The following is a 25,258-nucleotide window of genomic DNA, read 5'->3' as shown; positions in this document are numbered from 1 at the left end:
GACCATGTAAAAAAGTGTTCCTTGTTAGGAAAACTAACCCAAATTCTTCTCAGCCTAAATCTGCATACCTGCTACAACTACTGAGTGCCAGACACACTTAAACGAGCTAGGAAATGAAGAACAAAGTTAAGGATTAATGTTTCACAAGGTACATCCCTTTTATTACTGAAATCACAAAATCTTGATTATGTACAGGAATGTGTTATGTGAACATTAATAAATGCAATTTGTTTCATAAAGATCAGGTAGACAGAACATAGAGTAAAGAACAAAAATAACTTTCTGGCCTTGCATCGCACATTTTAGTGCAAGTATTAAGACACAATAGTGTTCAATTCAGCAAGTATTGCAGAATGTCATGCCACAGTCCACTTCAAAGAGGGTCAGGACATGCAGCTGTTAATAAAATGCTGTAGTATATAAAAAGCCACATGTTAAATTCAAAATATATAGTGGTTTATTTGGATAATTTTAAAGTGATTTTCACTATGGAATTTAGCTCAGTTGGGACAAACATCCAAAGAGTCTTCATATTTTGGAAGAGTCTTCTTCTTCTTAGGCAATGGCTTTGGCTTCAGGTAGGAATGCCTCCCAGTATTTTATCAGCTTGGGAAAAGAGGAGAAAGGAGTAAACATTTCAATTACTTACAAAATCATCACCAATTGCTTTTCTGCATCTCAAATGGCAAGAAAGTCCTTCAATACTATAGTATCACTTTTGGAAGCTTAGACTCTTTTCTATTCATGCAACTATTATGTAAATAAAAGTCTGAACTAGGCTGCTCCCTTCTTCCCCTAAAGAAAAATGAGTTCTTAAGGGATATGGTACAAACAAATCTGAAACCAAGTTTGCTTGTAAAATGTACACACCGGCTTTCATTTTAAGAGATACCCAATTTATGCATTACTCGTATGACCCAAGCCTACTTTTTATCCAACTTTGCTGTGCTCCACTGACATTAGGAAAGATGTCTTTCTCTCTAAAATAGAAATGCTATGACCAGCTTTCTTGTTCAGAGTTGTAGAATATTTACATTACGTAAACTTATTAAAGAAACAAAAGCGCAATGTGATATTTGCCTCTACAAATAAGTTACACAGAACACACTGAATTTCTCTGCCAGCTCCCTGCTGAATTAGTAATGTTTAATCAACCAAGTAAGAAAGACTAGAAGAGACAGACTTAAAGAGAAGCTCCTGAGCAGCAGGTTATATATATATATGTGTGTGTGTGTGTGTGTGTGTGTGTGTGTGTGAAGTTCTTTTAATTTATTCATCCAGAGTTAGGAATGAAAACCCCACCAAATGAATTACAAACACTAATATCAAGTTTACCTGTTGTTGTGTTTGCACTAATGATTCCAAATACTTGATTATAACAGTTTTGAAGTCTCTCACGCGTTCTTTCTGTTAGCACACAAAACATAATTACATATAGAACAAGTTAGCCAACATTTTTGCTCCGTCGTGATTTTCTGAACTTTTACATTGTTTATTGATAATGTATACGTGCCTCAAATCTTCCTACTTCTTTGCGTATTGTCTTGGAGATTTGTTCAAAATCCCTTTCTCCTTGTAGAACTTTTGTTTCCCACTGAAAGAGAAGAGGCACAAACAAAGCTTAAATACGAAGCATTCAAAAGCTCCCTGCTTGATAACGTTGGCCCAGCCTTTTACAGCAGGGGTAGCTAACTTTCTTCTGCCCAAGGGTCAAATGCCATCAATGGGTGTGGCTAATATATGCATTATACACACACAGCAGACATGCAGGCACACAGCAGTCTCTCTCTCTCACACACACTCACAATATTTCCACCTCTCCTGGATGCATTCGGAAATGCTGCATTTTCCTTTGTGCGTTCTGTGCAAAGCAAGAGGTAGCATTTCTCCCCACCACCACTCCAATGTTGGGGTGGGCTGGGCGAAAATGCAGCCTTTTACTCTGAAAAGCAGGCAGAGGGGCTTTATTACGGCCCTGTGGTTCTTAGCACTAAGATCAGGATAAAGGATCAGAGGCTCTCTAAGGAGCAGGTAGAACCAACCAGGAGATTAACAACAACAACAACAACAAAATCTCTTAAGGACTGGCAGGCCACTTCTTGTGCTTTGGGCAGGTCAGATGCAGGCTGTGTGATAGCCACACATCCTTTGTAGGGGTCAGCAAACTTTTTCAGCAGGGGGCCGGTCCACTGTCCCTCAAACCTTGTGGGGGGCCGGACTATCTATCTATCTATCTATCTATCTATCTATCTTTGGGGGGGAATGAACAAATTCCTATGCCCCACAAACAACCCAAAGATGCATTTTAAATAAAAGCACACTTTCTACTCATGTAAAAACATGCTGACCGTCCGCAGGCCAGATTTAGAAGGCGATTGGGCCGGATCCGGGCCTTAGTTTGCCTACCCATGCTTTCAGCGGTTCTCAACCTGTGGGTCCCTAGATGTTGTTGGACTACAACTCCCATCATCCCTGAGCTTTGGCCTTGCTAGCTAGGGGTAATGGGAGTTGTAGTCCAACAACATCTGGGGACCCACAGGTTGAGAAAGGCTGCTTTACAGGGTTGTTTAAGGATTACTGATAATTACACATGGAGCTCTTTTGTTCACCATTAAACATTTAATAAATGCCACAAGAGTCTACTGTGAGGATTGCCAACAGATATGCCCTCTAATGATAAATCCACTACAGTTCAGTTGAGTCTGTAGACTATAACAGGCAATGCATTGCTACTGCTTATTCACCATGTATTCTAGCTCAAGACTAATAGTACCATTTGGTCCCAATGCTTGAAGGAGACATGTGTATGTACTGAACTGTAGTGTCTATAGGCTGGAGAAAGTTGGCCGCCTTTATAATGCTCCTCTCATAACGCTATTGTTAGAGGCTTTGGGTTTTAAGAACACTTAAAAGTAAACTGTAACAGGTTTTATTTTAAGACACTAACTGAAGCCCAGGAATCAGCTGTCAGATCCAATTGCTTCCCTATGAAAACAAGCCAAGAGTACACAGCAGAAGTTCAGAAATATCTATTACGGTGTGAGGAGCAAAGGAAAACTCTGCCTTTCTCCAAAGGTCCCTAGAAAAGGCACCAATGAGCAGAAATAAGGTTACAGCACAAAATATGCTGAGCAGTAAATTACTAACGGAAATTAAAAGGGTTTAATTGTGAAGCAACCAACAGTAACTTGGGCATACACAGTTAACCCCAAAATGTAAGAAGATTTAACTTTCAAAACTCTTTACCCCTGTCGGATCAAAGTTACACCAAGCACAAATGTGTAGAGTCACAGAAATAGAATTAATCTGGTGGCAGACACCCTAGGCCAGGGTTTCCCAAGCTTGGGTCTCCAGCCATAGAAACCAGCTCCTATGGGCCAGGGGATCTCCCCCACAATAAAATATTTGAGGGGATTGCCTCCCCCAAGTTGATGAGCAAGGCCATTAAAATGGTGTTCATGCACCGCTCCATGTGATCAATTATGTGACACAGGGCTTACCTGCCCCCCATTCAAGTTGGCACCCCTGTCTCCAGTTGCTTCTGGACTACAATTCCCATCATCCCTGACCACTGGTCCTCCTAGCTAGGGGTGATGGGAATTGTGGTCCAAAAGACCCAAGTTTGGGAAACCCTGTCCTGGAACCTGCAATCCTCAACCTGGTGCCTACAGCTCGTATACTCTGAGCATCGGCCATACTGGCTGAGTCTGATGTGAAATGCCATTCAGAACTGCGAAAAGGCACCAGGTTGAAGGACGCTGTCCTAAGACATAGGTCTCCCACAACCTGGTACCCTTCAGATTTTTTGAATTGTAGCTCAGACTGCACACAGCTAGCTTAAGGATTATGATGTATTAGTGGTTCCGTGAAGCTGCCTTTTAATATTAAACATCCATATTTAATACTTCATTTTTTTCAGTTTACACACAAATATATTTGGCAGGGGCCACTTTGCATGTAACGGTAAGGCAAACTATAGTTTAGTGCACACCAGAAAGCATGTGGGCTACTGGAGAAAAGACTGTGGCTGCTTTGCTTCTCCTCCTGACATTTTGCTGCTGCCAGTGTTCAAAACTTCCATTGTTCTAGGCGTATTTTGCGACAGGAAATTTCATTAGCACGAGCAGTTTCTGAGCTCTGGGCGCAGTACTGCACCTAAGATTACTGATTGAAACTGCAGAGTAGAAGGAAAGGAGGACCTTTTCCTGCCTCCCCACTTCCAGCTCCTCTCTGAAGACTGCAGAAGAGACCTTCTTAATAATATTAGGGGGGCGGGCAGGGGAAGGACTACTAGACCATGTGAAAAGTGAACATATTATTTTAGCTGCAGTTCATTCATTTTCAGCTCTGTACTCTTGTTACAAAAAAGCATGCCTAGACATTCTGTTGTTGCGCCCATAACCTAGGTTTACGATGAGATTTAGCCCCTAGCTTTCATATCTCAGTTTCTAACACTGGCTGCTGCACTGCACTAACCCATGGTTCTACTTCCATGCTGTCCAAACTTGGGTCCATAGTTTAGTTCTCTAGATAGAAGCAAACTTAAAACTGTAACCATGGTTTTCAGAGCTAAACCATAAGCCTTGGGTTCAGATGGCACACTAAGCCAAACCATAGCTAAGCAAAGCAGAACAACTTGAGGAGCAAAGCAGCCATGAATTCCTCTCTGGGAGCCTACACATTCCCACTAAGCCATGATTCTTAGTTCATGTGCATTAAGACATGGCATTGTTTAGTGTCACATGCAGAAGAGGTCATCGTCCACCCTACAAAGAGTCATTTCCAACAGAGAGAATTCCACCAGAAGAATAAAGATGGACTGAGCTATGTGGATATTGCAATGAGTATGTCAAACTGGCCATACAAAGCTTCCATCACAAAAGCCACAATGTAAGGCTTTCCAAACACATGCAGGCAACAGCAGTGTGATAGCAACTTTATACAAGGAACTCACAACATGAATGCAACTTTCACCACCAAGACCTTTAGAAGAGAACTTAACTGCGATCAGACTTAGCATTCTGATTCTGCACACTTAGAAATAATCTTTAGCATTAAAAAGGGGATTAGGCACCAATTCACAAGTCATTAGCATGTCAAGTTCAATTCAGGTTTAAGCTCCTAGTGCTCTAAGCAGCAGTCATGTACAGAATATGTTATGGAGGATTGCAACGGCATGCAACAAACTGCTAGTGCAAACAGCAGCCAGTATAAGAGTGCTTAACAAGAGTTCAAAGCTGCACCATGCTCATATTTGATTTTCACCCTATGTGGCTAAAGGGTGCTTATATCCCAAATCTCCTTTTATGGGAACCGAATCTAAATCTATGTAAGGGGATTTTGTGGGCATTAGCCCTACTAAACAATCAGGAGTTTGTGCTCCCTTCTTCATCCCTAGCTTAAATACAGCTACTGGAAGTGGCAGATTTTGGGCTCTCAAATTTCAGTGGTGCTCTAGGCAATGCTAAAATTTGTGGTCCCCCCCCACCCCAATACCTCTTGCACTGCATTCTAGATCATTTTTATGGCGCCCCCTGCAGCACTGCACCCAGGGCAGCCAAACCGGTCAGGCTCCCATAAAACCACCTCTGGGGCCAATAAGTCGTGCTTGAATCCATGTAAGACAGAAGTCCTAGAACTGGAAACTTTGGCTATTCTACACTGAGTTGCACTATACTGAAAGAAGCAAGAACATAGTCTAGAAATGGTCTTTCCCTCCCCTTTGTCACTGGAGGCCCCAGTAACCCCAGTGGCTTGGACTGTTTTGTGCCAGCTTCTGCTTATGTATCAGCTACAACCATTCCTTGACCTAGATAGCTTTGCCACTGCAACTTATGCACTGCTAACCTCAAGAATGGGCTGCTGTAATGTTATTTATGTGGGGCTGACCTTAAGGCTGGTCAGAAAGCTGCAGATAGTGCAGAATATATCAGCTGCTATGATGCTAACTGGGGCACACTATTACACAAACATTACACCACTCTTAAAAAGAGCTGCCCTGGTTACCTGACCAGGTTTAAGGTTTAAGTCAAAGCCCTAAATAACTTGAGCCCAGCTACTCACAGGTGCACCAACCACACTACCCTGACCAATAAGTAGGAATGTCTGATGAGTCCCTCCTGGAAATGCCACAACCTGCAGATATTTGTCTCATGGCAACCTTTTCAGTTGTGGCTTCTTTCTATGGAAATGCCTCCCTTCTGGTCTAAGGCAAGAGTACCAGTGTGTGGTTTTCATTGCTTGTAAGAGTGTTCTGATCTACTAGCTGCTGTTTTATCTTGTACTGCATATTTTATATTTATTTTTATTTTCCTTATTGTTTATCACCTTGCTATTTCAAATGAAAGGTACTATAGAAACACGTAAATACTTTTAAATATATATTAGTATTAACATCAAACCCTGTTAAACCATTGCCCCTGAATAACCATAATTTGCAAACTGTTTCAAACTCTCCCTTCAGTGGGAAAACCTGACAAGTGTTAACTGCCAAACTCTGTATCAACGTTATACTTATTTGCTATTAAGATAGCAGAAAGCAGGCATGATCAAAGAGCCCATTCTCAATTATGTAGCCATAGGTAAACAATCGGGAATGCTGTAACTGTCCTTGTCTATACAGCACTACTGCATAGTTGGAAAAGCTACCATTCTGACCCACAGGACTCTCAGGTGAAGAGAATGAACTATTTTGCTGTTTCATAAATGGAGAACTTGCATATTCTTATACTGTGATTAGTTGCATTATTTATGCAACTTATGAAGCAGCCAGAACAGGAAAAAGCAGCATGGAAATAAGTTATCCTACCTCTTCGATTTCCTTAGTGAAGCATAACAGAAAAAGTGCAGAGATTATGATAACTTCAAAATGTTTTGACAGTTTTACTGAAGTTATACCATACATATATAAAAGGTATATATATATATATATGGAAGGAAGTGTTCCATCAGTAAGTAAAAACATTGACTATTCACCATGATTTTGCAGGATTATGTGTTTTGGAAGTACGTACTTGACTGCATTAGCAGAGAAGCAACTGACCTTTGTCTCAATATATATATTTATTTCAAATAAATGGAAGTCTCCCACTCACTTTGTAAAACATCAGAATGAAGGCATGTTTCAGAATCCATAGAAGCCTAACTTAAGCATGAAACTATTGAACCATTTGCTGCTCTGATAATGGAACACACAAGCAATGATTAAAATTAATTAAAAAATAATGCACTTAAAGCCAATGAATGGAGGGGGAAACCACAGCCTTACATAGGAAAAGCATTCCAAAATTTACCTCTTTGATTTCATCTTTTGCTTGCTGCAACTTGTCAGGCTTGTTGGCGAGCTGAAGTTTAGCTTCAGCCTCTCGTTTTTTCTGTAACATGACCTGAGCATCCTGCCATTTTTGCCAGCATTTCATTCGATGATCAAACACTCCCTGTAAGCAATAGTGTTGACAATTAAAAAGTGATGAGTCTTTACAAAATCTTAGACTTAAACAGGTAAACATCCTGTCAATATTAAACTGTGCTTTGGCCATCATCTACCTCTCATATTAGCGCCATCAGTATAGCAAAAATCTCAAGAATCTCAACAGGTAAAAGTTTGATTCTGACCACATGCTACATTAGTTTTTAAACAGTATGAGACCATTCGATAAAAATCCAGTCTAAAGAACCAGGCGGAGGACCTTCTTGGTCGTGGCACCCGCCCAATGGAATGCCCTCCCAACAGATGTCAAGGAGATAAACAGCTATATGACAGTCAGAAGACATCGGATGACAGCCCTGTATAAGAAAGTTTTGAATGTTTGATGTTTGACTTTGCTTTTATATTTTGTTGGAAGCCGCCCAGGGGGGCTGGGGCAACCCAGTCAGATGGGCGGGGTACGAACAATAAAGTTATTATTACCTTTACCTATTATTATTATAATTTGAACTTTGACCCATTTGTTTTGATGTCTACAAATGTTAAAATTCCGTTCATCTTGTATTCAAAGGACTGTGTAAAAAGCTGTGGTGCTGTTCCAATATAATGACAAATAGGGGCTTTAGGATTATAGCCTTAGTTGAGATATCAGAAGATGTGAATTAATCCCCTATGTCAACAGCTGGATATGAATTAATCCCCTATGTTAATAGCTGGGTGTGGTGTGGCATGTAGTATCTTCTCTCCATCAGCAAAGCAGAGTGCCACTGGCAGGGTTCTACCAGCAATAGCCATGATGAAACGCCCTGAAACAGGAAGTATGGAGATAGGATGCTGGAAGCTTCAAATCCACTGCAGCCCAAGTCCCATGGAGCCAATCATGGGGGCAACCTCGGCTACATCAGTCTTGAGAAGGGAAAAAAAGAGAAATCCAACTTCTCATCTGGAACCGGCAGAGCTTCAGATGCAGCAGAGGATCTGCAGCTCTAGTTTCTTGATAGGATTGCTCTCTTAAACCCAGGACTTGAAGTATTTTACAATTAATATAACAAGATGGATGTTGAGGGGAAATTGTCCCTGAAGAACCTAGAACACTGTTTCCCAAACTTGGGTCTCCAGCTTGGGTCCTATCATCCCTAAGCTAGCAAGACCAGTGGTCAGAAATGATTGGAACTGTAGTCCAAAAACAGCTGGAGACCCAAGTTTGGGAAACGCTGGCTGAGAATGAGCACAACCTAGTCAAATCCACAGAACATTTCTAATTACGGATGGGAAACTTTTGACCTTCCAGATGTTGCTGAACCATAGTTCTCATCAGTCTCAGCCAGTGTGCCCATTGATAAGGGATGATAGAGTTGGAGTCCTGCATCATCTAGAGCAGGCTTCCTCAACCTCGGCTCTCCAGATGTTTAGAGACTACAATTCCCATCATCCCTGACCACTGGTCCTGCTAGCTATGGATCATGGGAGTTGTAGGCCAAAAACATCTGGAGGGCTGAGGTTAAGGAAGCCTGATCTAGAGGGCCACAGGTTACCCATTCCAGCTACAGACATTACTTTCTGTTACAGCATGCCATCCTGCACATGTTTATACAGTGGTACCTCGGGTTACATATGCTTCAGGTTACATACACTTCAGGTTACATACTCCGTTAACCCAGAAATAGTACCTCGGGTTAAGAACTTTGCTTCAGGATGAGAATAGAAATCGCGCGGTGGCAGCAGGAGGCCCCATTAGCTAAAGTGGTGCTTCAGGTTAAGAACAGTTTCAGGTTAAGAACGGACCTCCAGAACGAATTAAGTACTTAACCCAAGGTACCACTGTACTGTGCAAACACTATAACCTTCAATGTAAATATTGTCTTGCAAGGTCATTAAGTAGTTTTTAAATAGGGCTTACTTTTACTGCACCAATAAGGCGAACATAGTCACTGAGCAACTCAGAGAACACATAGAAGTCAGCAAAAGCTTGTTCTTGATGCAGCTGATCAATTTTTTCTTCAACTTCAGCAAGCTGAGACAAAGCTCTTGATAAAGCAGTGTGGTCTTCTGAGTTCCCTAGCATGGCAGCACTTTTAGCAAAGGCAGCTGTGTTGACTGAAAGTTCTGAAAGAAGAATCCGTCTAGAGTTGATGTCAGCTGTCACAATGTGAGTCACAAAATGCAAGTCCTTTAAATGCTACTTTGCATACAATGGCATTTTCGTGTACAGAGATAGAACAATTGGCTTGAGGGAGAAAGCTCAACAGAGCAAAGAGAAAGCTTGCTTCAAAGTAATTCAGCTTAATAGAAATTAACATTCATAAACTTTGCTGTGTACTAGAAGATAGTTTTGATAAAAGAAAGGATTTCTGTTGCCAACAGTTGTTAAAGAAATCCATGTAAAAAACACCTGCCTCTTTCTGCAAGTCTGTGACCTCATATAATTGGCATTGTGTAAAATGTCATAGTCTTTAAGAATAAGCATGCTTAAAACGATATCTGACTAATACAAAATTTAAAGTTAACATTTTGCCTTAAAAAAACAGGTTAACCTATTTCTTTTTTTAAAAAAAATAATTTTTATTCATTTTCCAAATAAATTTTATACAGTCAACATATCATTTTGCACTCATTCTTCAATTTTTGACTTCCCTCAGTTTCTCTGTCAATCTTTCGTAAAATTTCTATTTGTTGACGCATTTCTAAACATGATATTGCCTTTCCCAACTCCTTTTCCTCTTACTCTCTTTTTTGCAATATTTCTTACTATCTCACAGAGTCTCTTCAAAACCAACAAGCGTTGTCTGTTCATCACATATATTTTTCAGATATTCTGTAAATTTCCCCCAGTCCTCGATAAACTTTTGGTCTTTCTGATATCGAATCTTCCCAGTCAATTTGTCCACAGGTTAACCTATTTCTCATTGCAAGAAGAAAGTGGGGAGAGATATCTTGCTAGAAATCAAACACTTGAGAGGTGTCCTATTGTGTCATTTATATTGCAGCATGTAAAGACAACTTATACCTGCCAGACAACATGCACATTTATGCACAATCCAACTTGTGCTATGCAATTAAGTCTACTGACTTTAAGTTAGCCCAATGCTTAACTCTGATAGAAATCCATTTAGTTGCAAACTGGTATGTTTGTGTTTTATAAACCTATTGGGTTTATATGCAACCAAGTTAAACTCAGATTTGAGCCACTGAAATGTATGGACTTTGATTCAATGCATCTACTCTGATTGTGACTAACGTATCGCCCATAAATGAGCATGCATTGTTCAGGAAATGTGAATTAGGAAATGAAAAAAGCATAAATTGACGACACAAATAAGTTATTTTGTAAGCTTCTCTAAATCCCCTAAATTATGGTGTGTAAGCTCCCCTAAATTCTAGAGCGACTTTTTTTTTGAAAGGTAAACTGAGCATGGTGCCACATGTGTTAAAGAAGTATTTTGTATAGGTTCCTGCTTCAGTGCACTAAGAAGGGTTAGGTGTTCCTAAAATCTCAGGCAGAACAGCTGTAACCAGATATAGTGCAGGTGTGCCTCATTGACTATGCATCTAGGTATACTAATCTGGTAGCAAATTTCATTGAAAAGTCTTGTGTTACTGTGCAAAACATACATGAGTTGGAAGAGTTACTTACTATACCTGGGGAGGAAGAAAATAATGTATGTGTTATAATGAATTCATACTACAGTACATGCAGATACAAAACAGTACTCTAGTCTGAAGAAAGAAAACTTGGAACATCTGATGTGATGCAAAGGGTAGAATTGCCATGTTGTCCACTCCCCAATTTACATCTTTCTGCTTAAATCATTGGCTGTGGGTGTAAGAAACTGCTAAGTTCCCTCCTGTTTTAAAAAAATATATGCGCTGTTAGGTTTATTGCTGAAAGACCCTATTATCTTTTGTATGAGAGGTATTGTACACTTTGTGTGATTCTGTATTTAGCTTCTGGTGCTGAAAATATTTATTATTAATCAGGAAATGTTTGACAAGAAACTGATTCAGCAAGGGCTCACTTTGTGAAAACCTGAATAAAACAGCTACCTTTTCTATGACAGACCAAGGCTTCTACGCTACCGTGAAGTTTCCGGAGCTGCTGATCCAAATTTTCAAATTGTTGCTGTTTTTCTTCAAACCACTGGCAAGAAGTGAAATTCAGCCATTACAAATTACGTTACTATTGCAAAATACAACCCCCCCAAAAAACCACAACCCCACCCCCCCAGCAGGAAACAAATTAACTGGGTCCAAACATGGTAGCCAACTGATTCAGTTGAGAACCCAAGCCAATAAGTAAATTAATATCCCATTTTCTACTCCTACGGTCTTAAAATGCAACTGTTGAGGCTCATTAATTCATCTCATTATTCAAGTCGAAAAATCAGCTCTTACTGCATCCGATTCATTCATCTTGATCGTCATTTTGTTGACAGCGTCGGCAGCCTTGTTCACCATCCTCAATATTCCTGCTCCACTCAGAGCCTGAGTGTTAACTGCTCTCGGCAGCTGGAATTGAATGACAAATAAGGGCAAACAAACCGGTTAAAAGGCTGGAGGTTTAACTGGGCACCAAAGGGACTGAAAAGGATGTAGTGTTTTCTTCCCCCTCGTACATTTCAATATAGTGGAACCTAATTTCTTAAATTTACTACTTTTACATTCTCAGAGGAAAACTTAAAAAAATAGACTTTCAATTTGCTTTTCTCCTGCACCTTTACATTTAGATGGAACACAGAGACCATTTGTCAAAAGTTGTTACAATGCCGCCAAGTGCCTTAACTGGTCACCTGTATACCAACCGCAGAAGCGGCTTTTAAGGCTGCTCTGCTGCTGTTTCCAAGTTACAGGTGCAGCAACAATCTGTGTCAAAATGCTTCATAGAAAACACTGCGTCTATCTTGCTATACAAATATAAAAGTTCCTCAAAGATAATGAACTGCTATCTATACTTTCCTGAAAACACACGCAAATATTAGCCATAGCATTCTTTTCACTAGCCGTTGTAGCCCAGAAATATGGCAAAGCACTTCTTTCAAATCCCACCCCGCAAAGGTCGCTACAGGACTACAAAGATCCTCTGCCTATAGCTGCATTATCGAGTGAGTACCAATTAAAGGACTTATGCCTACTACTGGCAACCTTACCAAAACCTTTGCCATACATTGAGATTTAAGGGTTTAGCTATGCTCTTCTGCCAATTATCTGTTTGTTGCAGATGCGGTGGTCGGTGGGTAAGTTTTGGAAAGCTACAAGTGATTGATGCACCAGGGACACAGGAATTAACATGGTCCTACCCGTAGGAAGCGAAAGCTGCAGCTTTTTAAATAGGTCAAATTTAAACTTGCTAGCCCTAATGCATGCTTTCTCCCCCAGCACACGCTCAAACTGTAGTTTTTAAAAGTAGTTGCAATATAAACAAACTGGTATGCAAAAAAAAAAGGTTATTGCAATATCTGGTACAGTATAACATTCTCATAGAGTTGGGTGGATTTTAAGAGAGATTTCCACTTGCACATGAAAGGTGCCAGATTGACAGCACTGGTGACTGAAGTCCTCTATCCATGAACTAATTACTACATAGCAGACCGCAAAACTTTTATATGGTTGTGGTAGAAGGATCAAGTCTATTTAGCTTCCATGTCCCAAACTAGTGAGTTTTGAGATAATGCCCCTATTTTACAGAGAGATCAATCAAGTTAAATCTCATAAGCCAGAGCAAATTGATGCTCTCGCTTGCCTTGCACTAGATCAAATGTCTGGCGACTTAATTTTTTTGTAGCTTGAAGTCATTCAATTCCTATTTTGAGGGCACAACTGAAATTTATGAACTGGAGGACCAGATTTCCATATATGATGAGAATGTTTCTTTTGTGCAAAGCATCATTGTAGGTTGAAAGAAAAATAGGATAATTTAAATACCTCAGAACTTTCCAAGAACTGCCTTAAATCAGGATCCTGTAACAAGGTTGGGTGTTTTACTGTTCGTTGTAGATACCTATGGTTTTAAAAATTAGATAACATTTAATGTTCCTGACAATACTGAAAAATGTTTGCCATGCACAGAAAGCATGCCGGCAGCAGTGCCATTCTTCAGCAGGCAGACAATGTGCTTTAAGTGTGCATTAAGATGGTTACCTCTAAACTTTAGAGGATAGTTCAGTTTCAATGCCCCTTCAATCCTTTGCCTCTCTGCGGAGACTACCAACTAAGGATGAGCATTTGCCTAAAATATCAAGTTTGCCAGCAAGCAATTAATAGATGCAAATAGCCTGCCTGCTTCCCACCCATCTGCCCCACAACAAAAGGTCAGAGCACTGAACAGGAAAGAGAAGGATGATTTAAGCAATGTCATGTTCATAGTATTGTGTATCTATATGACTTGAAAACTAGCACTGTAAGCCAGGTTTGCGCAACACAGAATGCACAACAGGAGCATGCAAAATAGCTTTCTTCCTCTAAGTAACATTATCTTTGAATATCAACTCTTAAGTCATCCAGTGTTCCTGGAAATGACATGAAAGGAGCTGCAACAGGAAGAATTCTGCCTTTTCAGAGTTAAAAGTGATTTAGCTAGGCATCCACAGAAGTCAGTTTCAGAAGCTTCAGAAGACCCTCTCCATGCCATTCTTCATAAAGCACACCCTAAATGTTAGGGTAGATTATTCCCCGTGCATCTATATGCCATTCTTCTGGTTCATTTGTAGGAATATGAAGCAGCAATGTAAAATGTTTTTATAAATAAGTAAGAGTGGGTAGTCAGAAAAAAGGCTTTCTTAGGAAAGAGCGTCTATATTTTTTGGCGAAAAATATAGATCCCCAGTCGCTGAAATCAGAGGATACCCCAAAAGTGAGGGCATTAGTTCTGACCCCATTTCATTTAACCAACACAAGGCAGATAACTTCGAAGGCAAACACCAAAATGGGCTGTAGACTTTCAGTGAGTTCTATGAGAGGGTGTTTCGCTCTCCAGCACTAACCTGATTTGTACATTGTACTGCTCAGGACTCTCAAGAGCTCAGGGGCAATTTAGATTGGTTTGGGGAAGGCTTCCTCAATCTCGGCCCTCCAGATGTTTTTGGCCTACAACTCCCATGAGCTCTAGCTAGCAGGACCAGTGTTCAGGGATGATGGGAATTGTAGTCTCAAAACATCTGGAGGGCCGAGGTTGAGAAAGCCTGGTTTGGGGGAATGAAGGGTCACACATTCTTGCAAATTGAATTAAAACTCTTCTCACTAGCACAAACCAAAGCCACCTTCTCTGCTTGCATGAAAGCCAAGAACAGTCAGTCTAGTCTGTTCTGTCCAGGAAGCCTATACTGTCTCCTGCTACACTTAAGCCCACCTCCTCCTCAAGGTCCTCAACAAAAAGCAAGACGCAGGAGTTTGGCTCCTCATCTCCCTTAGTGATCTATGCTTGTCGCATCCACTAAACTGTATTTTCATTTCCAAGAATGCATTAACCAATCTTTGGCTGCAGCTCGTGGCTAGCAAGGAGAGAGCTTAAATGTCAAGCCTGGGCACAGCCACCATGCCACACCAAACCTTGACTTAGCATGGGACAAAATGTGGGGTCCTCTCCAGAAGCCCACACATTGGCTTACTGTGTCGTGCAAACCAGGCTATTACATCCTTTTTATGATAGGGCAGGCACAGCTGCGTATTATTTATACACAAGAGTCTTTGCCATTGGTGCTTTGATATCTAGTAGCCTGTTTGGCTTTAATAGCTTCCACAGCAGCTCTGCATACTTTTCCTACTAAGGTGATCAAGATTCTGAACAGGGCACAGGGGAATTTTATATCATTAAAACAGGGAAATGCAACATTTGTTCAATCCCGCCTCATGGACAAGTTGTATTTCACCATCCTTCTAAATGACTGTTTAGGACATAAAAGATGCTTCCTGCGGCAGAACAGTCCGGTCAAGTAGATTTCTATGATTACAGAATTGTAGGAGTGGAAGGTACTGAAAATTATTCAGATTACCATCCCAACTATGAGTTGATTCCTCAATGGCAACTAAATCAGGGGACCATAAAATATAACATATGAAAAAAAATCAATTTCTGCCATCAAAACATGGTTCTTATTTTTATATGTAAACCACCTTGAGTCCCCTAAGGGGAAAGGGTAGGATATAAATAAATATATAAATAATGATACATACATGACATGACATGACATGGTTAATTTACATACTCCAGCTTAGAAGTGCAGTTTGCTTGTGAGAATCATGAGGACAGTGATATTAAAAACCCATTTACGGAAAGCAAAAAGGGCAAATTTTGATCAATGGATAAACATTGCAGCTCCTCACATAGCAGAAAACAAATGCAGGAAGATGCCAGCCATTGTGTTACAGGTATATTAACTGCAAAATGATTCCAAGTTTTCACATAGTTACGGCAAGTGTCCAAAAAGGAGCCCTACAGAGATAGCCTGGTTTTCCAAATAGTAGGAAAATTGCACCTTGGGTTGTTGTTTTTTTTGGGGGGGGTGGGGGAAGGACAGGGATGGAGGTACAGTGCCTCTGAACATTAATAGCTTTCGTCCACAACAGGACGTGGGTGGTGCTGTGAGTTAAACCACAGAGCCTAGGACTTGCCGATCAGAAGGTCAGCGGCTCAAATCCCATTGCTCGGTCCCTGCTCCTGCAAACCTAGCAGTTCGAAAGCATGTCAAAGTACAAGTAGATAAATAGGGAAGTGGGAAGGTCAACGATGTTTCTGTGCGCTGCTCTGGTTCGCCAGAAGCAGCTTAGTCATGCTGGCCACATGACCCGGAAGCTGTATGCCGGCTCCCTCGGCCAATAAAGCGAGATGAGCTCCACAACCCCAGAGTTGGTCACGACTGGACCTAATGGTCAGGGGTCCCTTTACCTTTACAACAGGACCAGGTATGTGAGAATTCTTCAGATACAGAAGAGTGCCAACCCACTTCTTCCTTTGCAGGAAAACGCCAAACTTTATGATCTTATGGACTCCAAAATTCCATAAGATGCATCATCACAGTAACATTAAACAATAACTTTTAATGAGAACCCCAATAGAATTGCCTGCTATGGAGGATTAGACCTGAAACAATTGAAAAGCTGAATGGACACGTCTTCCTTAGGAGTAAAACAGTTACATTGGTGAACTCCCCATACATAAAAAGGACAGTCCCAGAATGCCAGATAAGCCTCGGAAGGCAAGAAGCCACCATTAAACAATTGATACACAAGAAAATGTTTACACATTGCAATTTTTCATTCACTGCAGTGAAAAAAATGGTCTACTAGCATGAGGGAATGATGTACCAAGCTTTTTAAAAAGTTATTGCATGTACCCATGGCCTACACTTGGAGCACTCCTGTGAAAAGTAGTTAGCGTACTTGAAGTCTATCCAATAAAATCTAAATTGAGATTTCTCTGGCTACAGTGTCTATCACCTGAAGAGTATTACATTTCTAAATGTTCACAGCAGCATTTGGAAGCTTTAATTTTAGCATGTGTCTCTTCAAATTTATATATACCCACCCATAGATTCCCACTTAATTTTGCCCCTATTTGTTACATAAACAGCACAGTTTCATAAACTGTTGTATGAAAAATACACTTTTGTAGCTTCTGTTACACCTAATGCATTTTATACAATTGGGTCTATGGAGACTTGAAACACCTAAGCTTTAGGCAACACAGGATGAGGATCCCACTTTAGTAAGTATTTGTTTATTAGCTGAAAGTATAAATTACCTTTCTAGTGCCGCTCTTCTTTTTTCTACGAATTCTGTAGATGACGAATCTTCCTTGCCTACTTTTACCTTAGTCATGCCTTTGAGGAAAGACAAAAGATTTTACACTTTGATGTAGCTCATTAACTGAACTTTAAGACTTATTTCTCAGTCACAAAAGGTAAATGAAACCATTAAAAGTTACCCCCAAAAAATACATTTTAAAAGCTGCTGTGAGTTTGCCATCACATCAGTAAAAACCAGCCCATGGTTTACCATTTATCTATCTCATGTTAAAACCTTCACAGTTTTGCCCAAGTCCATTCCACTGACAGACAGCAAGTATTGGATGCCACCCTGCATTAGCAAATATATGCAGTTTTACATTTCCTAAATGGCATATAGACTTCACTGGGGCAGTTCTTCCTCAGATCACCTTCCAGATTAATCTTTATTGCATAAAAAAAAATTGAGGGGATTATGACTGAGGTTATAAGATGTAGTGAATATTTTTGAGTGCCAGCCTTTCCTTTCCTCTCGGATACCATAAGCAGTTAAGAGGCTCAAACAAACCAATCTATTCTCCCTCCATTGCTTTTCTTTTCCAACTGACACCAGTAACTCTTGGTGAAGAATGAACATGCTCAGTCATTGGGCTGTGTTGGGAAGGGTTAATGCTTTCAAATTTCTTATTACTTTATTATTTATTAAATTTGTATACCACCCCCTTCACCCAAAGATCACAGGGTGGTTCACAACAGAAACATACACAAAAAAGAGAACATAATATACTAAATAAATAAATAAATAAATAAATACACCAGAATTAGTTTCCTACATAAAGAAAAGACTACGCTGATGACAAGAGTTGCTTAAGAAGACCTCTTAGGGACTGGAAGGACATCTTAAAGAAATTTAGAAATGTAGCCAACAGGATGCACACCAATTTATGCCGGATACAAACACAATCTTGAGATTCCCCTGAATACTCCTAGTACCTCTCTCTTGTTTCTTAGTGTCCTTGTTCAGAGCTCAGTAGAGCATAAGACTCTTAATCTCAGGGTCATGGGTTCAAGCCTGAGATTGGGCAAAAGATTCCTGCATTGCAGTGGTTTGGACTCAATGACCCTTGTGGTCCTTTTCAATTCTATGATTCTGTTTGCAAACCACTGCTGTTGACTCAGAAGCACTAAGTCCACTATTAGATGGAACAATGCCCTTGATTTATTTTATTCATCAAGTTTAAATGGCAGGGGCTGTTTGTAGAACACTTCCTGTACACAAAAAAATGGGTAGGTTTTCTGCAAGCTCAAAATCTAACTCAACTATCAGACACAAGATCGGTATATACCCCCCCCCAACTCATTCAAGTATAAGCAACACATTCCCTGTGCAGCCCGCAAAATAACCACCCCTGTACTTACCTACAATACTTTTTTCTGGAGCTGGAGGCACAATATACCCAACATGAAGATATTTGGATGTTAATTTGGCATGTAAGCCAAGAAAGTCACTGAATCTCCTTTTAACAGCGAATTCGTTTTTGTGAAACATGGACAGAGAGGTCTAAAAACACAGAAGAGGTAATTTTAAAACATTCAGCTTTTATGTATTCCTTGACAGCCAAAATTCTGTACTGTTGCCTTTACAACAGGTTACCTTTGTTGTTACTCTGTATGCCATATATGCATTCATACCATCGCCTGTAAAACAAACACACAAATCAGCTCTTCAGTATCTCTTTCAGCATTTCACTCTTTATGCGATGAAGATTTATTCTAAGATGGGCTATATAAAAAGAGGACCCCGAAAAAGTTGATTCGGTTTTTCTGCAATGTACTGTTTTCACTCACCAACTTTCTCTGGATCAGACACATTGATTTCAATATCAAACAAGTCGCCATTAGCTTCTTCTTCAATCTAGAAAGAAAAACATGGTATTGTTCAAACTACTGTCTAGTCACAAACTCTGGAAGCCTAAATGCTAATTTTTGAATTTATGGTTGAGCCAATAACCCAATGCTAGCTAGTTACTGTAGCCATAGCTAGTTAGTATGCCGTAAGAAAGTTATTAGAACAGTCAATAAAGTAAAGGTAAAGGTACCCCTGCCCGTACGGGCCAGTCGTGTCCAACTCTGGGGTTGCGCACCCATCTCGCTTAAGAGGCCGGGGGCCAGCGCTGTCCCGAGACACTTCCGGGGCACGTGGCCAGCATGACAAAGCTGCTCTGGCGAGCCTGCACCAGCGCAGCACACGGAAACGCCGTTTACCTTCCCGCTACAAAGCGGTACCTATTTATCTACTTGCACTTAAGGGTGCTTTCGAACTGCTAGGTGGGCAGGAGCTGGGACCGAACGACGGGAGCACACCCCGCTGCAGGGATTCGAACCGCCGACCATGCGATCGGCAAGTCCTAGGCGCTGAGGTTTTACCCACAGCGCCACCCGTGTCCCACCAGAACAGTCAATACTATAGAACAAAATTAAGAGTATTGCCACATATTCCAGCAAAAAAAGGAAAAAAGAAGAAATCAGCAGATTTGGAAGATTCATCTGAATAGTTATAATTGCTCAACACAGTTATTGCTCATATGAACCTAAGCAAGTGTTGTAATTGGGTCACTCAGTTCAAAAACACTTCAGTGGGGGGAGATGAGGTGACTTTGATTTTGATATAAACATTGCAGCAACCTCTTCTATACTGAAGCACCATTGTGAGAGTTTAAGGGGTGTCTGCCTTCATTGTTCAAGCAAACAAATATTCCTAAGATTGCAAACAATTTGGACTGAACTATTCTGACTGAACTACAAAGCAATGTAATCCTTTCCAACTTATAAATGCTTCTCCGTCCTAGACTTGTCCTGTGACCCTGATGTGGCTGTTCATTTTCCCTTGAGGCCTGGGTTTGGATGCACATGAGCCACCATCCTTTGTCTCACTGGCAGACCATAGTTAGCGGATGGTCTTCAGAAGAAACCGAGTTTCAATTAACGTAACTGCAGTGCACACAATGTGAAGGCAGAGAGAAGGAATGATGTAAGAATAGAGTGCATGAGCACAAGGCTTGTTAAATGCAAGAATCATTTTGACAGCTGCTGGAGCTGCCTTAATTGGCAAGAACTATTTCTACTTGTAACAGTAGTTACCAATATCAGTTAAGCCAGTTACAAATTATATTTTATATAATAAACAATAGGATATATAAAGGTGTGTACTGCCCTTCACCCAAAGATCTCAGGGTGGTTTGCAACATAAAAATACATAATAAAAACTGAAAATACAATATAAAACAGGAACAAAATCAAAACAATAACCCCTTCCCCCACCCCCGTTTTAAAGGACACAGAATGTTAATCAGTTTAATAGAAGTGTTTCACCAGGTTATTCAATACCTCTTCCCTGGATCTGTCAAAGTCCACGGGAGCCACCACTATTTTTGACTCCATTCTGGGTGTTATTAGTGTGGTTGGTGTAACAGGTGTAACAGCTGGAGTAGAATCAGATGAAAGTATCGGTTCTCTTTCTGGGCTGTCCAGAGAAACTTCCTCTGTGGCTTCTAGATAAAAATAAATAAATGAGAAATGTTCATGCATATCAGGAGCACAAACCCCAGAGAGTTTGGAGACAACTGTGGTCAGCAAGAGAGACTCACAATACCCTTTATTTATTGATTGCACCATCTCATTTATGCTATGCTGTGTAACACCTGATCTCAATGCAATATTAGGCAAAATATATATTTTCCAGAGAACGTCAGGGTTGTAGTAGTGTTGAAGTCCCTTTAGGAATTTGCCTGAATGTGTTTGGGATAGAAGTAGGGCACAGGAATGCCCCTACATCTGCCGGCTCTGCTTTAGGCCTTTGGATGTTGAAGAGGAATTCTAAGTAGTTTTGGAGTAAGTTGATGACACGCAGCTCCACTTCTCCTTTACATCTGCAGGTGAGGCAGCAGATGTGCTGGACCGTTGTGTTGCCTAAGTAACGGACTGGATGACAGCCAACAAACCAAAGCTCAACCAGGATAAGACCAAGCGGGTGCTTCTGGATTAACTGCTGTTGCTTGGGCTCAGGTGGTCTCAGTGGCACAGAGTGCCTTCCATCAGCTTCGGCTGGTGGCCCGGCTGCATTCCTATCTGGACAGGTGTGACCTAACTTCTGTTGTCTATGCTCTGAAATCTCTAGGGCAGATTACTGCAATGCATTATGTGTGGGGCTGTCTCTGAAGATGGTCTGGAAATGTCAACTGGTGAAGCGGTTGGGTTGCTCACCGGGGCAAGATGGTTTGAGAATACAACACCAATCCTAGCCTGACTGCAGTGGCTGCACAGCTCTGCCCCCTCCCTCCTTTTAGAAAACACATATTCAGGCAAATGCTTGATTAGGAACTCTATTGAATGTTCCCATTAGTTAAAAGAAAGTTACAAGTTTTCCACTAGTGCTAATTCTGGCCAGTTACAACCTGTACTCTGGATACCACTAACATCAAGGAGATAACAGCCATCAAAGCAAGGGTTAGTTCACTTCTTAATGTGATGCACTATCAAACTGTAGCGGGCAAACGTACCAAGTACTTTTACGTACCATGCACCCTCTTCCAGCTGTTAAGCTAAGTGACTGAACATTATGTTTCATGGGGATTGTGGGAAAAGGCCACAAACTTCTTCCCAATTAAAAAGTAATTCTGAATTTTAACTCATTTAGGAATAACAACAGTTTTCTCGTGTTATAGAGTATCTGAAACACTAGTTCTACCAAGCTGGATTACTGGCAATTTAGTCAAATAACCACTTACCCAAAAGCTTTCTAACACAAAAATGACAGGGAGTTATGCAGAATAGCATAACGATCAAGTAAGCAGGCATAGCAAGAAACTACTTCAAATCCTTAAAACAAAAGTTATTCAAAACAAACATAACTTTTTCATACATCTGAGTACCTGAGCTTTTAAAGTTTTACTTAAGTTTGTTCTAGAAACAAAGTTTAGCTAAACATGTGATTTTTTTTGTGTGTGTGTGTGTGTGCGCGCACACACACACGTATTAAGGAGTGTGAATTCTTGTGTTTTGCCTTGACCAAGATGAATGACAAACTCCCCCAGCAAGCAACTGAAGAGGAAATTAAGATGTATTTGTTATTGGCCAAGCACGTCTATTATGATGGGCTGCATCTTTGCTTTAAGGGCTCCAGACTTTAAGGCAGAAGTAAATCTAGAGAGGCAGGCACATAGCAGAGCGTTTGTTCTTGGCTATAGCTGTTGCTGGAGCACTCAAAGGGCAATGCTCTTGGGCATTTGGCTGCATTTTCTCCCTCTATTAGTTTAGCACAGAGAAAAATGAAAACTAGCAACACAGCTGTTGAAGAAGCAGGTCTGCTTGCTCTCTCAATGTATTCAAGCTTTAAGTGGTGTGAAAGCATGTGATCATCCCATAAAACGTAATTTGTATCATTGACTATGTACAAGTAAAGCTCATTTAACTGACTGACTCAGTTTAATTAACCAACAGTTTCAGGTAGGCCAGCACAGGACATTTCAGACTGAAATATTTATAGAGTAAAACTATGAGCTAGACATAATAAACCATGGTTTGCCATTTTGAAGAACAGTTTGCATGAGGAGAACTATGCTCATGCACATCCTCTCACCACTTCCTCAGTCATGACAAGATATCAGAAGCTTCGATTTTCACTTCTGAAAGTGTGTCTGAACTCAGAGAACAAACCAAGATCCAACTGTGGTTCCCAAGGTTTGGACAAAACAGAGGTAAGCAAATGCTTTCAACATCCACTTTGTACACATAAAGGACTCCTTAAAGCAAACAAGCCTGAGGCTCGAGTAGGCTCAATCTTGTAGCAAAGACCCATGATTTGTTGTTTATGAACCAAGCCTGCCAAAGTCTACTGTTACCCTTCAAGGCTATACAACTCTCTCCTGAATGTTATCTGCTTGTTAGCTGATGTTCATCATGTTAGAATATATATTGAGATCAAACTGATTTCAAGTGTTTCAATTCCTTCTTTTGCTTGAAGGCAAGTATGCAGCTGTTCACAAGCCTGAGTCTTTGATTCAAAGCGGGTCTAAAAATGTAATTCAGTTACTTTCTCTTCCTATGACAAAGCTCCAGCTCCCAGTTCTCTAGAAATTGTACATTGTAATGACTTCCAAAATTATGTTTTTCATTAAAAGCTATCTGAAATATCCTTTTTAAATTAAAAAAATGTGAGGGAGAACATTACCTGCAAAAAGGTCTTCCCTGTCATCATCTAGTATGATTTCTGCAGGCTTTGGGCCATTAGAATTTGTACTGATGTCTTCTGCAGGAAGACTGGCTGGCTCTGGAGATGAAGGGCTTGACTGTTGAAAGGAGCAAACAGTTGAGAAGAACAGCATCAGTACTTATGAAACAATCACAGCAAATGCCATCATTTGCAAGCAAATAACATGAAAAAAAACAGCATGTAGAAGCAACCATGTCAGCAATTTCTATTTCCTAGCAGTTACAGGATAACAATGTACTAAGGAAACATTAACCTTTCAGGGGATATCTTAACAACTGTTTCCTCTTCACGATAACGCATGTTAAATACGATTGGAACATAAATATTTACTTACTGTTTTGAATATAACTTAAGTTTACTAATATTTCTAAAATGACTATGTTTTCTGAAAGCTCCTCCTTGGGCCCAATACCCAAGGGGCAAAATACCCCAACTTTAGAACTAGCAAGTCCTAACATAAAGTCTTTCAAGGCTGTAATTATATGAAGACTTATTTGGAGAAAGCATCATTGAAAGAGTACAACCTATCAGCACATATCTGGCTGCAAACTGTCCATCTATTAAGCTACTGCTAATTACAAAAAGCTTGCAAGCTTCAAAATATTCCAAAGCAAGGTTCAAAGTGACCCTTCAAGCTTTCAAACCACTTTACAAATGTGAGGACCCTACTGTATGACTAATATCTCATTTACAGATGCCACTACTACTACTACCACTTTGTAGTCTAACATTCTAAGTTGTCTCAAATGGATCAAGACCCAGGGTCCATTAAGTTCAGCATCCTATTTCTAATGGTGGCAAGCTGATACAGTGGACGCTCAGGTTGCAAACGTGATCCGTGTGGGATGCACATTCGCAACCCGCAGCATCCGCAACCCACAGCAGCACGTCTGCGCATGCGCGGGTTGCAATTCGGCTCATGCACGACTGATGAAACCCAGAAGTAACCCGTTCTGGTACTTCCAGGTTTCAGCAGTCTGCAACCCAAAAAAACGCAACCTGAAGCGTCTGTAACCCGCGGTATGACTGTACCTACAAAAGCAGTGCACAACACCTGACATGTTACATCTGACCCACCCTCCAAAAACTTGTCATGCTACATCTGAAAGCAGAGGTTCCATATATCTATCATTTATAGTCCAATTTTTCAAAACTGCTAACAAATTAATATGGAGCAGAAACAGGTCAAAACAGAGAAGTGGATGGACTTCTCCTTATTCATTCGCATTTGGAGTGGTTGGCTGTTGCTAGAGACTAAGGAGGGACAGGCTAGTCAGACAGGTTGGTGGCAATAGACAATTTGTGTAGCCAGGATTTTTGTTGGGGGGGGGGGAGGCTTTTGTTAGGGGGACCAGAACCTCAGATTTGTATTGACTGTTATTTAGTTAGGAGGCGGAGCTGCCCCCCTGCCCCCCTTGGCTACACCCATCCAATAGACCCTGCAATGAATTTGCCTATCAATGACTAATCCCATTTTCAAGCTATTAAAACCAGCGATCATAATAATCTATTGTGGAAACAAACCCTATCAGTATGCATTGCCTGAAGTAGTATTCCAATCTGTCCATCAGTTTTATTGGGTTACCCCAAGTTCTAGGACTGAGATGGAATATTTCTGGCCATGTTGAGAGATGCTACATGTACTCAATAGAATCAGAGTTGGAAGGGACCACGAGAGCGTACATCAGATTTCAAGAGGCCAGCACAGAATGAACAAGACAGAATGCATGGGGTGAAGCAGGAAGCAGCACGTTCTTCTAGCTAACGTGTAGGACATTTTGCACACTTGCGAAGCTAAAGAGAGTCCCTATCATTCACCTCCAGGTAAGCTGCACAAGAACCAAA

The 25,258-nt window shown here is 40.7% G+C and overlaps 1 protein-coding gene across 3 annotated transcripts in view; it reads right to left on the bottom strand.

Annotated features, from left to right (window-relative positions):
* Positions 1-133: 133 nt before the first annotated feature.
* Positions 134-25,258, bottom strand: part of SNX2 (sorting nexin 2) — a 28,802-nt gene continuing 3,677 nt past the window's right edge. The window contains exons 2-15 of one of the 3 annotated variants that reach the window (XM_083576952.1): positions 23,372-23,489; positions 20,530-20,693; positions 18,991-19,057; positions 18,797-18,840; positions 18,562-18,703; positions 17,160-17,238; positions 13,346-13,421; positions 11,819-11,932; positions 11,471-11,564; positions 9,327-9,532; positions 7,293-7,436; positions 1,510-1,594; positions 1,336-1,403; positions 134-606 (exon numbers count right to left, since the gene is read on the bottom strand). In XM_083576952.1, coding sequence (XP_083433078.1) covers positions 556-606; positions 1,336-1,403; positions 1,510-1,594; positions 7,293-7,436; positions 9,327-9,532; positions 11,471-11,564; positions 11,819-11,932; positions 13,346-13,421; positions 17,160-17,238; positions 18,562-18,703; positions 18,797-18,840; positions 18,991-19,057; positions 20,530-20,693; positions 23,372-23,489 — 1,452 coding nt within the window. In that variant the 3' untranslated portion in view covers positions 134-555. Of the gene's footprint in view, positions 607-964; positions 1,408-1,509; positions 1,595-7,292; positions 7,437-9,326; positions 9,533-11,470; positions 11,565-11,818; positions 11,933-13,345; positions 13,422-17,159; positions 17,239-18,561; positions 18,704-18,796; positions 18,841-18,990; positions 19,058-20,529; positions 20,694-23,371; positions 23,490-25,258 lie in introns of those variants that run through there. The other 2 variants (XM_083576953.1, XM_083576951.1) reach the window with 2 other exon arrangements.

Source organism: Podarcis filfolensis (assembly GCF_964270895.1).
Source record: "Podarcis filfolensis genome assembly, chromosome: 11".
NCBI classification, from domain to species: Eukaryota; Metazoa; Chordata; class Lepidosauria; order Squamata; family Lacertidae; genus Podarcis; species Podarcis filfolensis.
The sequence above is the reverse complement of the archived record's forward strand: the minus strand, read 5'-3'. Positions and strand labels throughout refer to the sequence as shown.